Here is a 14,563-nt window from a genome sequence, read left to right as displayed (position 1 = left end):
CATAACCAGGTAATAATCATCCAAAAAAGTAATGACTCCCTACTCTGGGTATTTTCCCTGATTTTCTCAAGGTATACAGAATAACCCATATGTTCAAAAGCAAAGATTTTAAATTTGCAGTAAATAATAGACAATCCTCTGTTTCTCAAAATTGCTTGAAACCCTTGTAAGTCATGCCTTGAGTGTTTTCTTAAATCATTTCCATTAATAAATAATTACCAATTTGGCTTTCAGTCAAATACAATAATATATAAATGCCTAATTATGATCATGGGTTTAACTAATTTTGTAATGTCTAAAACATTTTACATTTCTTAGAGTTATTTTACATGATTCCTGAGGTCAGAAAATAACAAAAATCAACTTGTAAGAAAATTTAATTAAAAAACTTTATAATTCATGCAATACGAGGCAAATTATTTAAGAACAAGAAAAACAGTTTATTTTAGTTATTTTGAGTAATTTATTTGTTGGGTTTTAGCTGACCATTAGTGAATACCTTTATATTCAAATTGGTCTTATGGGTAACCATGATTGCCACTATTAATAGCAGAGTAAATAAATTTGTAAACTGTATCAGTACAGTAGAACCCCTCATATCCGGCCACCACGGGACCGAGCCCTTGGCCGGATAACGATTCAGCCGGATAAACCAACCTACAGTTCACAGCACTTGACGAAACAAAACAATTGTACTGTACTGTACTAACCGCACTGGAAATAATCAACGAACTGTTTACAGGTTAAACCTATTAGCTCAACTGAGGACAACACAGGAAAATGTAAACAAATAGATACACCAAAATAACGCAAGAGTCGTGGGAGACTAGTGCGTGCAACTGCGCGTCTGCAAGCCGTGGTAAATAAATTTCGATATTGGCTTCCGGGAAGTGGCCGGATAAACCGAGGTGCGGTAAAACCGAGGCCGGATATGAGAGGTTCTACTGTATACTCATAAGAGATTTTAACGTGTGGCATATTAACAAGTAGCCTATTATCCCAACACTTTTCTGGTAATTTGGTGTTTAGACTTTTATTATTTAAACATTGGTATGAGACCCAATGTAATAGTTATAAATGTGAATGTATCGTGTAGCATGATATCTTGAGAAATATGTCATCCATAGACTTGAATTTTGCATGAAACTCCATTTCTACATAGACAAGAATGAGTTTTATGATGTTACACGTTCAACCATGGAATTTGGCAGAGTGTTGTTGAAGTATATCACTCAGTAAACTAACACAATTTATCTTTTGTTTGCCGGGGATGTAAAAATGTCTTTGCTGTGTAATTATCTGTCCTTCTATCTGATAATAATGAAATAAGCTATAAGGTTGAAACTTTCCATTGAATATCAGAGAAGGCAGCCACGTGGTGTGGCATACTCCTTCCTAGCTTGTTTTATTTAGTATTTTTATTTTTATTTCTTGAAAAGCTCTTGATAAGGTATAAGTAGAAAAACATTCTAAAATATCTTGGAATAAATCTTTTTAAATAAAAGAAATTAAAACCTGGTTTAATAGTTTTACCCATTTAGCTTGAAGGCTGAATATGTATCTAACAGGCAGAAATTGATTTTTATGAATTTTGTCTTAGAATGATCGGAGACAACAAATACAAAACAATTCTGTGATATTAGGGTGATAATTGGCACATTCCAAAAACCAGGTGTATTCTTTAAACAGTCTGAGAAGCCAACAATGATAAATTTATAAAGTGTGATAATAATCAACAATAACTATAACTGTATAACTATAACTAAGTCAGTTCATTTATTTTCTGAAAAATGTTTTCTTTTAAGTTTAAAAATATGATAAAGCAAAACTAAGTAATTTGAATTAAGTGTGCATTTTAATGTTGTAGGTATTGATAAAACAACATTTACTATCAGTTTAATTCTCAATTTATATAATTGTGCTGTTAATTGTTCATTTATACTACTTGCATTTGTTATATTATCAATATTAGTTATGTGGTTTATTTTTTTTCAGTGCTGAACAGACTGTATCCAAACAACAATATGAACCAAAATACACATCCAAGTCCAACGAGAGTAAAGTATGAAGGCACAAGCAGTAAGTGTTCTATAGTATCATATTGATTATTTTCTATTAATGCAAAAAATTAAATGGAAGTTTAGGTGGTGATGCTTTTTAACATAAATAGTATTTTTGTACGTGTTAATACATATTACATAGATAATTAAAAAATACACTCCATATTGATAAAATTCCTTTAATATTTCAGTATTTACAGTTATTAATATATTTGTATGTTAATAACGAAAAATTATAAAACAAAATGGTAAATAAACAAATATATAAATATAAACTGATTTAACCTTTTTAGTGGCATATATACAAGTAGGCATGGTTGTGAGCAGTAATCATGTAAATATATGATTTACTAATTAATGCAAACAAGCATACTTCAATGGAAGGTTAACATATGCAGTATAAAAACACAGCTAATTTTCAGTAAGTTATTATTAATAGTTTTAAAAATATTAAAAGAAAAACAATAGTTTACAGCAAAATTTATTTTGCTGGTGGCCTCAACATATATATATATATATATGGTTTTTTCTTTTCTTTTTTTTAGAAAACTTTCAGCTCCATATAAATTTTACAATTTATTCTCCAAAAAATTAAATATATAATTTATTTTTTGTCATTTACTATTTCTGATAAATTTATACAAGAATGTTCAATTGCTACAGGTATTTTGTTTAATTTATAATGTATAATGTATATTTTTTATTAAATAAGGGAAAATTCATAAGCATTCTATGGCATGTTTGAGGAATATGTGAAGCACATACCATAAAATTACGTAGTAAGCAAAGAACAATTAAATTTGTTGTTCCGTCTGAGAGTACGGAAAACAGGAATTTCTGTAATGTTAAAATTACAAAAAAGTGTTATTACTTTTACCAAGAATAACTTTTTACTGTTACATTTAAGTAGTTACTAGTTTATAGTGGAATTCCTCTACACAGTTAGTTACTAACTTAAAGTGACATTCTGCCAAATATTTAATAGCGTATTGTGACATTTTGCTAAATAGTTACTAGTTTGAAGTAACATTCTGCCAAATAGTTACTAGCTTTAACAAAATGTAGGCACATCAACTACCTGAGAATGATTTATTTTAACTCACTCTTGTAACTGTGAATAACTATATTTTAAGTAAACATAGTTGATAATGGCTATGTGTCCAGCTGTAATAAAACAACCTTGATTTTTATCCCATTAAAAAATGTTAACCTCAAGTACCTTTTTACCCTTATCTAAGGTCGTAGAATGATGGGATATGTCTAATTTCAAAGACATAAAATGCATCCAAAGCATTTAGCTTTTCTTATGTTATTCTTTAGTTATTCTTATATTCCTTGACCGTACACATCACAAATATAGTGGTAAATTTCAATTGGTTTGTGACTTTTTGCCAACAAAAACCTTATCACAGATCGTACTTTACAACTGGCGGAATTTTTAATTGCGGCACTCATTTCAACACTCCACCATATACAAACATGATAATCTACCCTGGGTTGGTTACGTACTGAGTGTAGGAAGACTCTCACGCCAAGATAGTAGCACTGGTCCTGCGTATTGCCATGCCATGTCAAAGTGTTTGTTACTTTCTGGACAGCCCATTTATCTTTAAAATATGACGTCTTCCATAATGCTATGACTAAAGATGATGTTGTAAAAGCAACTGAAGTTGAACATTGTTCTTATGGCATTCTGATTAAGATGGCACCAATACAGCCCGCTCTTATGATGATGACAGTTACAATACTGCTGTCTGTAACCACTGCATTACACTTTAAGGCACTGAAAAGAAACAGTTTTTAGAGCAGCTAATACAAACTGACTAATACCTTAAATGATTACCAACTGAGTATGACAGAATAATATTCAGAAAATTTACATTAAATGCAAAAAGAGAAAAATGTAGCATTTATCAGGGAAAAGGTGTTAGTTCACATCTTAAAGGAATACATAATTCGTATTCACCAGTCTTGATTTAATCAGTCATTGTTTTATTGATATAAGTTTAAATATATTAAAATTTATTGTAGTTAAAGACTTTGTAATACAATTTTTACCATTTGTTTGTGCTTGTTTTCAGGTTTTATGGAGGAATCCACAACAAACAAATTATATACTAGTAAGTTATGAAGCTTTCTTAGATTTTAAGTTTAATTAATAGTTAGTTTATATTACAAAAGGGTAAATAGAATATCTTGAATATTATTACAGATTTTGGAAAAGAGGTTTTCTATTGGAAAATCATTTTTTAACTACTTTAAATATTAACCATAGGATTAATCAAACAATCTTTTAGGTACATTTTTGAGAATGAGTAAATTTGATATAACCTTCAAAATTGCAAAAATTTGTGGGATCCATGGACGTTTATGAGCTTTTTGTATGATTTCTTACATGCTTTCTCACACTTTCATAAACACTCTGTGTAAAACAAGATTTAGTTGGTAAGGTTTCAAAACTAATCGTTAGTAAAACAACACTTTTCAAATATTATTGGTAAAAAAAAAAAAAAACAAGTTAAGATAACAGTCCTGCAGTTGTATATTTTAAAATAATTAGATTTTCTACACTCCTTTATTTATATACATTTTTGAAACAATTGTCACTAAAATATGACATCATCAGAATCTTTGGAAAACAACTTAAATCAAATCCTTTAACACATAAACATTTTTAGTATCTTTTAAAGTACATTAAAAAGGAGGAATCTTTAAACTTCAAAATTCTTTAAAGTATCAAGAATGATATAAGCCGTTTTATAAATTAGTTGTATTATTTAGTTAATAAATTGTGAGTAATGCACATGATTGTTTAAAATATGTATTAATTTTTTTCAATATTATAGCAGATCTACAATTTTTATATAAGGTAGTACGTAACAATTTTTGTATTTATGTTTTTTTTTTTTTGCTTAAATTGTAAATTTATATAAAACTATGCAAAATAAATAATTAATAAAGATCTTGTAACCAAAGTGATATGATGATTTTGAGAAGGAAACAGGATTTTTCCGGACATTTGCCATTTTTCAGTGAAACAAGAAATCAGTAACACTACGTTTCGATATCTGCAATCTGATCTCTTCTTCAGGTAAAGAACATTTGAACGATGGCAAATGTCCGGAAAAATCCTGTTTCCTTCTCAATCCTTCCATCGTCAAAAATAACTTTCAAATGAAGATTTTGTTTCAGTGGAAAGGTTACAGAACCTAACGCTGGAAGACCTGACATGGCTGGAAGGTCTAGTAGACTGGGAGAATGGTGCAGTTACACTACCTCTGGGGGTGAATGGCACCAATCAGCAGTACAGGCTGGGGATAGATCAGGTAAAGTTTTAAGCCTGTATCTGTGTTGTATAGTATGGTCTAACTACATGGGATCTAACATATATAAGAATTTTTTTATAATGGCTATAGAAATAGAATCAAGAATTTTATTGTTTTTAAACAAAATCTGACCAATGGTTAAAAAATCAGGATTATATTGCATTATAGGAAATAATTAACAATATTATGTATTAATATAAAAGAGTCAACAGTACAAACAAATCTATTACAGTAACAGTAGTCAATAATAACAATAAATATTATAACTAATTTAACATATAAAGATGCATGCCATTAAGATAATAATGTAATATAATTTTTTTTTAATATTCTAAATAAAATAAGTAAAACAAAATGTAATTAAAGACATATCACTAGTATCACGGACCAAATATTCAGTTACAGAGTAAAATACTTTTGGTTTCAATCAGTTTTCTATTACTACTTTAAAGATACAGACCAAGCTTTCTCAGGCAACTTACTAAAAAACTTAATTTTCATAAAGATGTGGTTGCTTTTACATTTTTCTAATTTGACTGAGAGTATGTCAAGCATATGAATTTTCATAGTGTTATCACACTATGAATATTTTGTCTGGATGTAAAATTAGATACTGATTCTTTAATATTTATAATAAGACAACCATAAATATACATACTGTTTAAATACAATAAAATTTTGTTTATTGCACATTCGTTAAGAATTACAATGGTGTCATAAATACATAAAAGTACACGTTAGTTTTCAGTATTTTCAAAGAATTCCTTTACTGAGTAGATCAGTCTTTTGATCAGCCACTTCTTTAGCTTCTGGTGCAGCTTATTGCCAGTCAGGTCTCTCAGGCAGTCCAGTAGGTGGTTCCTCAGTTTACAGCCTGCATAAGAAGGTTTTTTTCTCCCAGAGAGAGTAGTTCGATGTACTGGAAGGACCAGTTTGGAGCCATGACGAGTATTATAGTGGTGTAGATCATGGTTTCTTATAGGGTTTATTTCATCTACATGCTTTATGGTTTCAAGTATGTAGAGATCCACCACTGTGAGGATTCCTAGGTTGGTGAAAGCTGGTCTGTAAGTCTATAGAGGATCAAGATTAGCAAGAATCCTTATAGCTTTCTTCTGAAGAACAAGGATTCGGTTCATGTTGTGTGCTGAAGTTCCTCCCCACGCTGTCAAGCCATATTTAAGATGTGTTAACGCTGACGTTATTGTTCTTAGAGTAAAGGATTGCTTTGCTTAAGACTGATTTTGAGTTAAGGTAAAGGCCTTGAGCTGTATTGTCATTGAGTAAAATTGTTGTGTCATCTGCGTACATGATTTCAGTGACATTTTCGCTTGCGATTTGCTTGGGAAAGTCGTTCGTAAACAAGATGAAAAGAATCTGAACTAATACCGAGCCTTGTGGGACTCCTCTTGTCAGTTCGATTTTTGAAGATCTACAGTTTATTGTAGCTTCATTTGATACATTTTTCAGTTCCACAATTTGGGAGCGTCCTGTTAGATAGCTTTTGAACCATTTTAGAGCTAAGTTTCTTATACCTAGTCTTTCAAGTTTACTGCATATCAAGTCAAGGACCAGGCAGTCAAAAGCCTTGCTATAGTCTAGGAAAAAGGCAGAAGTGTATTGTTCATTTTCTATCTTGTTTAAGACAAACTCAATTAGTGCTATTAAAGCTGTAGACATCAACTTATTCTTCCGAAAGCCATGTTGGTAGTCATTTAAGAGGTTGTGATGAATAAGGTGTGCAATTAATCTTGCTAAAACCATTTTTTCCAGGATTTTGGAGAAAGTGGAAATGAGAGAGGTGGGTCTGTAATTTTTGGCACTTTTAGTTGGTCCTTTTTTGTGTTTAGAGTATATCTTACTGATTTTTATGGCGGACAGGAATATTCCTTCTTTGAATGATTTATTTATAAGACTAACTAGAGGTGAGATAAGTTGAGAGCAATGCTTTATTATCTTTGAAGAAAACTCGTCTACTCCACTTGATGTTTTAGTTTTGAGGGAGTTTATTGTTGTTTTTAACTTTTTTGTAGGATGTTAAGGTAAGAGATGTTAGACTGAGGGGTTCCTCTCCGCTCAGCGCCGTACCTGGGTCTATTGTAATTTTTCTGTTTTGATCAAGGGTATTTTCGGCTATCTTTGAGAAGTATGTGTTGAAATACTCAGCCATTTCTTTTGTGCTGTTACTGAGTTTACCATTTATTTCTAGTTCCGTGAGGAGCTTTTCTTCACATTTTCCCTTCCTTTCTTTGTTTATGACTTGCCAAAGAGCCTTTGATTTATTGTCAGCTTGTTGTATGAAATTTGCTGTGGAGGACAATTGTAGTTTCCTTAATTTCATGTCATATATCCTTTTTCTGTTAATCATTTCTTCTTTGTCTTCATTTTTGTTTGGTAATTCAAATTTGTGTAAAGCCTTCAGAAAGTTTTCTTTAAGAGTTCTTGCTTCAGGATCGTAGTACTTATTCTGTATTTTATTAGTGCTGATTTTAGTTTTCTTTAGAGGGCATGTAGAATCAAATGCAATTTGAAGGATACTATGAAATGCGTTGTAAGAAGTTTCAAGATTGGCTGAGGAATGGACGTGCTCCTAGTTTTGTAGATGAAGGTAATCCTTCAGTTTGTTAAGGTTAGTATTGTTTAGGTTTATTTTTATTATGAAATTTTGTGGAATGTCTTCTTGGTGGTTTTCAGCAGGCACAGCTGTGCAGTATGGTCGGATAGACCACTGTGCACAACATGTCCAGTAATATCTGCGTGTGGTATATTTGATATTTGAGCAAATGCAGTCTATTGAAGTAGCTGTGTCATGGGTTATTCTGGTGGCTCCTAAAGGATATCCTCAGATATTTAGTGTATTTAGCTCTTCTTCCAGCATGGTGTTTTTAAAATCCTGGACAAGCCTATCAATATTTATATTACCAATGATTAATAAAGTTTTCTTGTGCAGGTCTTGAAATTCCAGTGTATCTGATAGTAGGTTAAGGGCGGATCTTGTGTTTCCAGTTGGTGGTCTGTAGATTTCTAGGATATAGATATATTTTTCTTTGCTGTCTGCATGCAAACCATTGCTGCTTCGAAAGTCAATTCCTGGCATGAGCTTGATATGTCAATAGCTGTAATTACAGTAGCAAGGGTTTCCCTGAAATATATTGCTACATTAGTTTATGTTCTTCTCTACTAAAGTGGGTGATTAGAGAGTAGTCAGAAATTTTTGTAGCTTCTAATTCTGTTTTTTCCAGTCCATGTTCAATCAGAATTAAAATGCTTGGATTTGTATCGTTTAGAGTATGGTATAGTCTGTTCGTCTTTTTGGCCAATCCTCTTATGTTTTGGTGCATTATTGTTATGTGAGAATTGCTTGATGATTTGGTGTTTTTTCTTTGGTTTTTTCTGGCTGTTTGTTTCTAAAAAAACAACCGTGCTGGTTGCGAACATTGAGTCACTGCTGATGGTTGAGTTAGTTGAGTGTTTTTTCGAGCTGTTGATCTCGTCTGTGAATATTTGCAGTAGTTCTTTGTAAGTTTCACCTTTCAGTAGTTTTTTTATGTCACTGGTGGGCCATTATGTACTTTAAATATGCTATATGTTTTGGGCATGCTTCGCTTATTATTAATAATAATAGGAATGAGATGATCTTCCTTTTGCTGTAGATTTTCACTTTGAAAAAGAGGTTTAGTGGATTGTTTTTTTATGCTTATTTGAGTTGGGGCTTGTTGGTATTAGTTCCCTTATTGAGGAGGGTTATATGAGGTAATCTGAAGTTATATATGACCTGAAGGTTTTTGTGAATGTTCTCATAGTGGTTTCATATTCTGAAAGTTTATGTTCCTTTGTTATATGTTGTAGCTCTGAGGTTTGAATTATGTTGTTTAGAGATATTATTTCTTCATGTTTCTACAGTATTTCTGCCTGGTATAAAACCAAATTGCTCCTCACAGGATGGATAATGTTTTATAAAAAAAGATGTAAAAATGATTTGTAAGACATGATTCTACGATTCTACTAAAAAATTGGTGCAGAAAGATTGGTATGTAGTTAGATGGACTTATCCCCTTAAAAACTGGAGTCACTTGATTGTTGTATGCAATCAATGCATTTCCTCTAAAACTGTGTCTGGCAGGTAAATGAGTATTAGCTACATTGATAAATATGTATTGAAATGTCCCACAATTGTTTTATGGTTAGTTGTTTCTATACTGCAGTTTTCCAGTTATAGTTTGCTTTTCTGTTTGTCACCACTTCTTTTAGAATTTATTATCTGCTACGCAGCTTTAGACTTGCTTTATGACTTACATATTCTGTGGATGCGTAATGACTATTTTCAATCAGAGTTCATAGTCTTTCTTGGTTTTTGCTGCTGTAGTATTGGTCATATCTGTAAGCTCATTTTTATTTAAACATTTTTTAATTTTCCCTCCTAGAGTAATACTTCCTCACCTGTAAATATCTTGTGTTTTGTTTTTTGTTTGGACATTTTTTTACCACAAGGCAGGTCAATTTTTACCACACAAATATGATAATTCATTGTGTTGTTGAAAGGCATCAATGGCATAATCAATATTTAAAGGCATCCCATCCTAATCTTTATTTTCCAGTCGACTGTGGTAGACACCTGTTAGAGACCAGCAGTGATGGTGTGAAGGCATTGATTTTTCTTTTTACAATTGTATCTGAATAATAATAGTGGAGAGCCTGTTATATCACTTGAATCGTGCTGTGTGATCAGATCTCCTTCCATTATTTATCCTATTAATTTGTTGTGAGCGATTGTGCATAACAGTCTATAAAGTGCAAGAGTGGACTGTTACTTATATAGCCTTCAACAGTTGTGGGGTGACATTTTAAAATACATTATTGTTCCAAAATAAAATAATAACACAAGTTAAATCTGTATTATATAAGATAACATAAGCTACCAACATGGATATCTATAACAAAGAGGTGTAAAAATTATTATACTGGGTGTGTGTTAGAAAAATAAGAGAATTTGTATTATATTTTGACAAACGTACTTAGTAAAACTAAAAGTTTTCTAGGTAAGAAAGCATAATCTTTGTTTACAGGAGGACCAGCCTCTGGGAGATTGTACCAGTCCAAGAGGGAAGATGGGACAGTGTCGCCACCTGCCTCACTGTGTTCTTCCCGACATTCTAAGCAGTGTTACCAACTATATACGTTATTACTGCCCCCTCCCCAGCGGGTAAATAGTTTTACTCTGATTTTCTCATAACATCAATAAATTGGAATGTATGTCTCACTGTGTTCTTCCTGACATTCTAAGCAGTATTACCAACTATATAACGTTAATACTATCCTCTTCCCAGTGAGTAAATAGTTTTACTCGGATTTTTCTAATAATACTGATAAATTGGAATGTATGGTCTGTAGTGTCAGTCATTGATAACATACATGTGACATGTTTCTACATTATATTCTAGAGATTAAAGTAAAACGTTTGTATAAAAATGTTTTTTTTTATAAATAATGTCTTTCAACATTAGGACTATCAAAATTAATCAGTTTTTTTAAATTCCAGCACTGCTATCAAGACGTGGAACAAAGTGAGGATTGCTAAGTGTTTAGTAGTGCAGACTTATATTCCTACTACATAAAAAATCTATGAAGTTTAAAATATATTTTCAGGGCATTTCTCTCTTTTAAAGTATTATTTGCTTCAAGCTACAGTGATGAAATTGTAAATTTAGTTTATATCTACCAACAAATTATAAAAAAACAATGAGCAATATTCATTTTTTAATTTTTAGTATTTAGGTATTATTTTTAAAATTCAAGTTTGTAGTAACTTCTCTATCTGGGAATAGTGCAAATATTCAGGGAAAATAAGGGGGTGGTTTTTCTGAGTCTCTTCCTTTAGCAGCATTGTAGTTCTAGCTAGAAGCAAGGGTGTATCCAGGATCAAAATAAAGGGGGGAGGAAAGCCATGGTCGTTTAAGTTGTAACAATTTAGCACAGAAAAGTTAAATGAAACCAAATGTTAATAAAATTATGTATAATTCTAACAGTATTTTATCAACTACTAGCACATGCCCGTGGCTTTGCCCACAATTTATATGCAACATTCCGTGTATTTAATTGAATAGCTCCCACGATTTCAGGAACACTTGAATTATTTTATCAGTCTAATGGAACTCCATGGTTGAAGTGTTTAGCTTTCTTAGTGGAAGCACTTAGGGTCCTATGATAATTTTAAAAGCGGAATTAGTCATGTACCATGCACTCAGTGTTTCAGTGTTCATGATGATGAGGTTAAGCAAAATTTTGATTAATTCTTATTTCAGGTTTTGCACTTTTAGTTCAAATTAATTCTATTTCTAACACAAAATTGGAGGTTGCTATTTTGCCCCAAGAAACAATATAAATAGACCTATATTTAATTTTGTAATGAGGTTGGATTCAAAACCGTATAGTTTTTTTTAAATTTTATGGGTATAGATTTTGTTATTGAAAATTAAAAAGTAAAATCAACATCAACATTTTAATACTTTATGACAGTTGCCATATGTAAAGATAATACATTATACCAGATACCTCATCAGTGAGAAATGGATATGATATCACCTTTACGATTTCCTTCATAAAGATTGCTTTTAGTATCTTGTGCATTGCTTTGTGATCCAGAATAAATTAATTGATTTGCCTTGGTAGCATGATTTTGAAATAAGAAGTGTTGTTACTTTTGTTATTCTTTCGCTCTATAAATGTAAACAAATTGAAAATATTGTTTAAATTGATTAAACATATAATCATGCTGTAATAGCACAATATTTACACATAACAGTTGAATACAACTGGAAAATAAATCTGAAAGTACTTAATTTCTTTGTTAAATAAACTATATGTGACTTTCAGTTTGTTTTACCAATATTTATTCCCAAGAACTTATGAGTCTGAACCATATTATAGTCAGTCAGACTTAGCTCACTTTCAGGAGTGTTCTTATCTTAACAAATGAATTATGGCTGTTTTTATCACAATTTAGGACAAGGGCCATTTTGTTTAAACCAATTTACTATTTCTTTTCAAGTGGTTTCTATTGACAAACCAAGATTTATAAAAAAATGTTCACTAAAGAAAACCTTGGTATCATCAACAAAAATTGTAAAGCTTCTTTTAAAGTTTTCTGGCAAATCATTAAAATAAAAGAATAGGTCCAAGAATGGAGTGTTGTGGGACACGAAATGAAACCTTGTCATTTTGATTTAAATTTGAGTCATGTGGTTTTGTTTATACACAATTTTTTAAACTTGCTGAAGTCTGCTTTAGATTGGTGTGAAATAATATAATATAACATTTTTGGGCAATATATTTGGCATTATATTAGGCGTTGATGATTGTAGAGGGGTTTGAGAGCCGAAGACCCACACTTGACCCAAAAACAGATTGAAATTTAACTTTTAGAATCTAAAAAAAGACATTATGGTCTATATATAGAATTGTAATCTTATCTCCTTTAAAACTGTATTAAATTCCTCATTCTACCTTTAAAATTAACAGAAATTTAAGTTGTTATGTGTGTGTGTGTGTGTGTGTAAAACTAAACAAACTGCCATGGCGGCATAGCACACACACATTCACACTTATGCCTAGCGGTCTAAGCATCTAGCCCTTCTGATGGCTTTAGCAGTTAGTACACCAATATATTACTTATGGCCTGGCAGTGAAAGGGTTCAAAGAAAGTAACAGTGTTAGAAATTGCTCTATAATTAAATAGCAAACGAAACAAAGAACGCATATTGACATTTTATAATTTGATTTGGTCCAAGGCAATTGCTGACTAAACTTTTTCTATCATGTAAGATGATGGAAAATTCTTGTAACCAGATTATAATCGCACAAATGAACTAATTTAAAAGAAAGAATAGAAAAAATTATTGAACTCAAATCAGGTACGGTACATCATTTGCATGCAGTTGTAATTGTTAGTCCTTAATATTTCCATGATACACATGTTGCTGTTGATATGAGGTTTTGATGTAAATAAGTCTGAATCACCAAGTTTCACTGAAAATAAAATAAAACTAGATATAGATATTTCAGAAAAATGTCATGTAGTATAATTATCTTGAAAATTACTAATGTTATAGAACATGTTTGTTGTAAAAATACATAGTCCTGTTGAATAATTAATTGTATTTTCCAGTTTTGCTGGGATATGTTGCCCAGACTTACACCACGTGACGACAACTGAACGAGTAGAAACTACAACAGGAGACACATCTTTCACCACGACAGAACCCATCGATACGACCGAATCCCTCTCTTAAGTCTGATCTAGTTATAAGTATTGTACAGTTAAAGTAGGTTAGCTCTAGCTTTATTTATGATGTCTATTTTTGTAATAAAACACTTCAAAGTATCAATCAAACTCTTTTTGGAGCCTAATTTTCTGAAAATATTGTAGTGTGGCAAGTCAACAGGCCAAAGCTTGGCAACAAACACAGTGGAAATCATACCGTCACTTATGGTAATGTCACTGTTCTGCATTTCATCACCTAACATTTTTAAGAAATAATAGGAATTCCTTATATAATCTAGAAATTGACTTGAACATGGTTTTGTTAACTTACCACAACCAGTGTCTGCTTGCTTAAACGTACAAACCGCTAGACTACCATGGCAACAGTGGCCTTGGAAGTTAAAATAAGATAACAAAAATATGTCAACATGACTAGTTTCAAATGTTACACTAAAATATCTGTAGTCTCATTTAACCTAATGTTAAATTTGCCATAAATCAGTACCAATTATTTAAAAAGTACTGCAGCCATAAAAGCTAAACTTGTTGTAATGACACTTTAACTAACTGTTATACCTGAAATAAGTTTAAGTAAGTTTTGACACTTTCAGAATAAAGAAACGGTGTGATGTAGAGTATGAAACAAGCTACAAACGTCAGAAAAAAAGGAAAATCCAGACAGACTAAACCAATGAAAACGAAATCATCCTTACAGACCGTGGGGAAAATACACATCTAAGCCTTTAGCCAGGTTAGAAAACTTGTCCCAAAGAGCATCCTCGATCTTCTCGCTTTGCTCCTTGACATGACTCATTCTAGAATATTTTTTTAATGGTATCGCTATCTTGAAGGCAACAACCTCTTTAAGCGACGTGCTGAAGTAGATGCATTATGTACTTCTACCTTATGCTATCGTT

General features: G+C 31.6%; 1 protein-coding gene across 1 annotated transcript in view; it reads left to right on the top strand.

Annotated features, from left to right (window-relative positions):
- Positions 1–13,770, top strand: part of LOC124353883 (inter-alpha-trypsin inhibitor heavy chain H4-like) — a 50,260-nt gene extending 36,490 nt beyond the window's left edge. Inside the window, exons 15-19 of the mRNA XM_046803926.1 lie at positions 1,996–2,079; positions 4,142–4,180; positions 5,253–5,386; positions 10,453–10,589; positions 13,551–13,770. Of these exons, the coding sequence (XP_046659882.1) occupies positions 1,996–2,079; positions 4,142–4,180; positions 5,253–5,386; positions 10,453–10,589; positions 13,551–13,674 (518 nt within the window). The 3' untranslated portion in view covers positions 13,675–13,770. The remainder of the gene's footprint in view (positions 1–1,995; positions 2,080–4,141; positions 4,181–5,252; positions 5,387–10,452; positions 10,590–13,550) is intronic.
- Positions 13,771–14,563: the final 793 nt, after the last annotated feature.

Source organism: Homalodisca vitripennis, chromosome 2 (assembly GCF_021130785.1).
Source record: "Homalodisca vitripennis isolate AUS2020 chromosome 2, UT_GWSS_2.1, whole genome shotgun sequence".
In the NCBI taxonomy this organism is placed as follows: Eukaryota; Metazoa; Arthropoda; class Insecta; order Hemiptera; family Cicadellidae; genus Homalodisca; species Homalodisca vitripennis.
The sequence above is the reverse complement of the archived record's forward strand: the minus strand, read 5'-3'. Positions and strand labels throughout refer to the sequence as shown.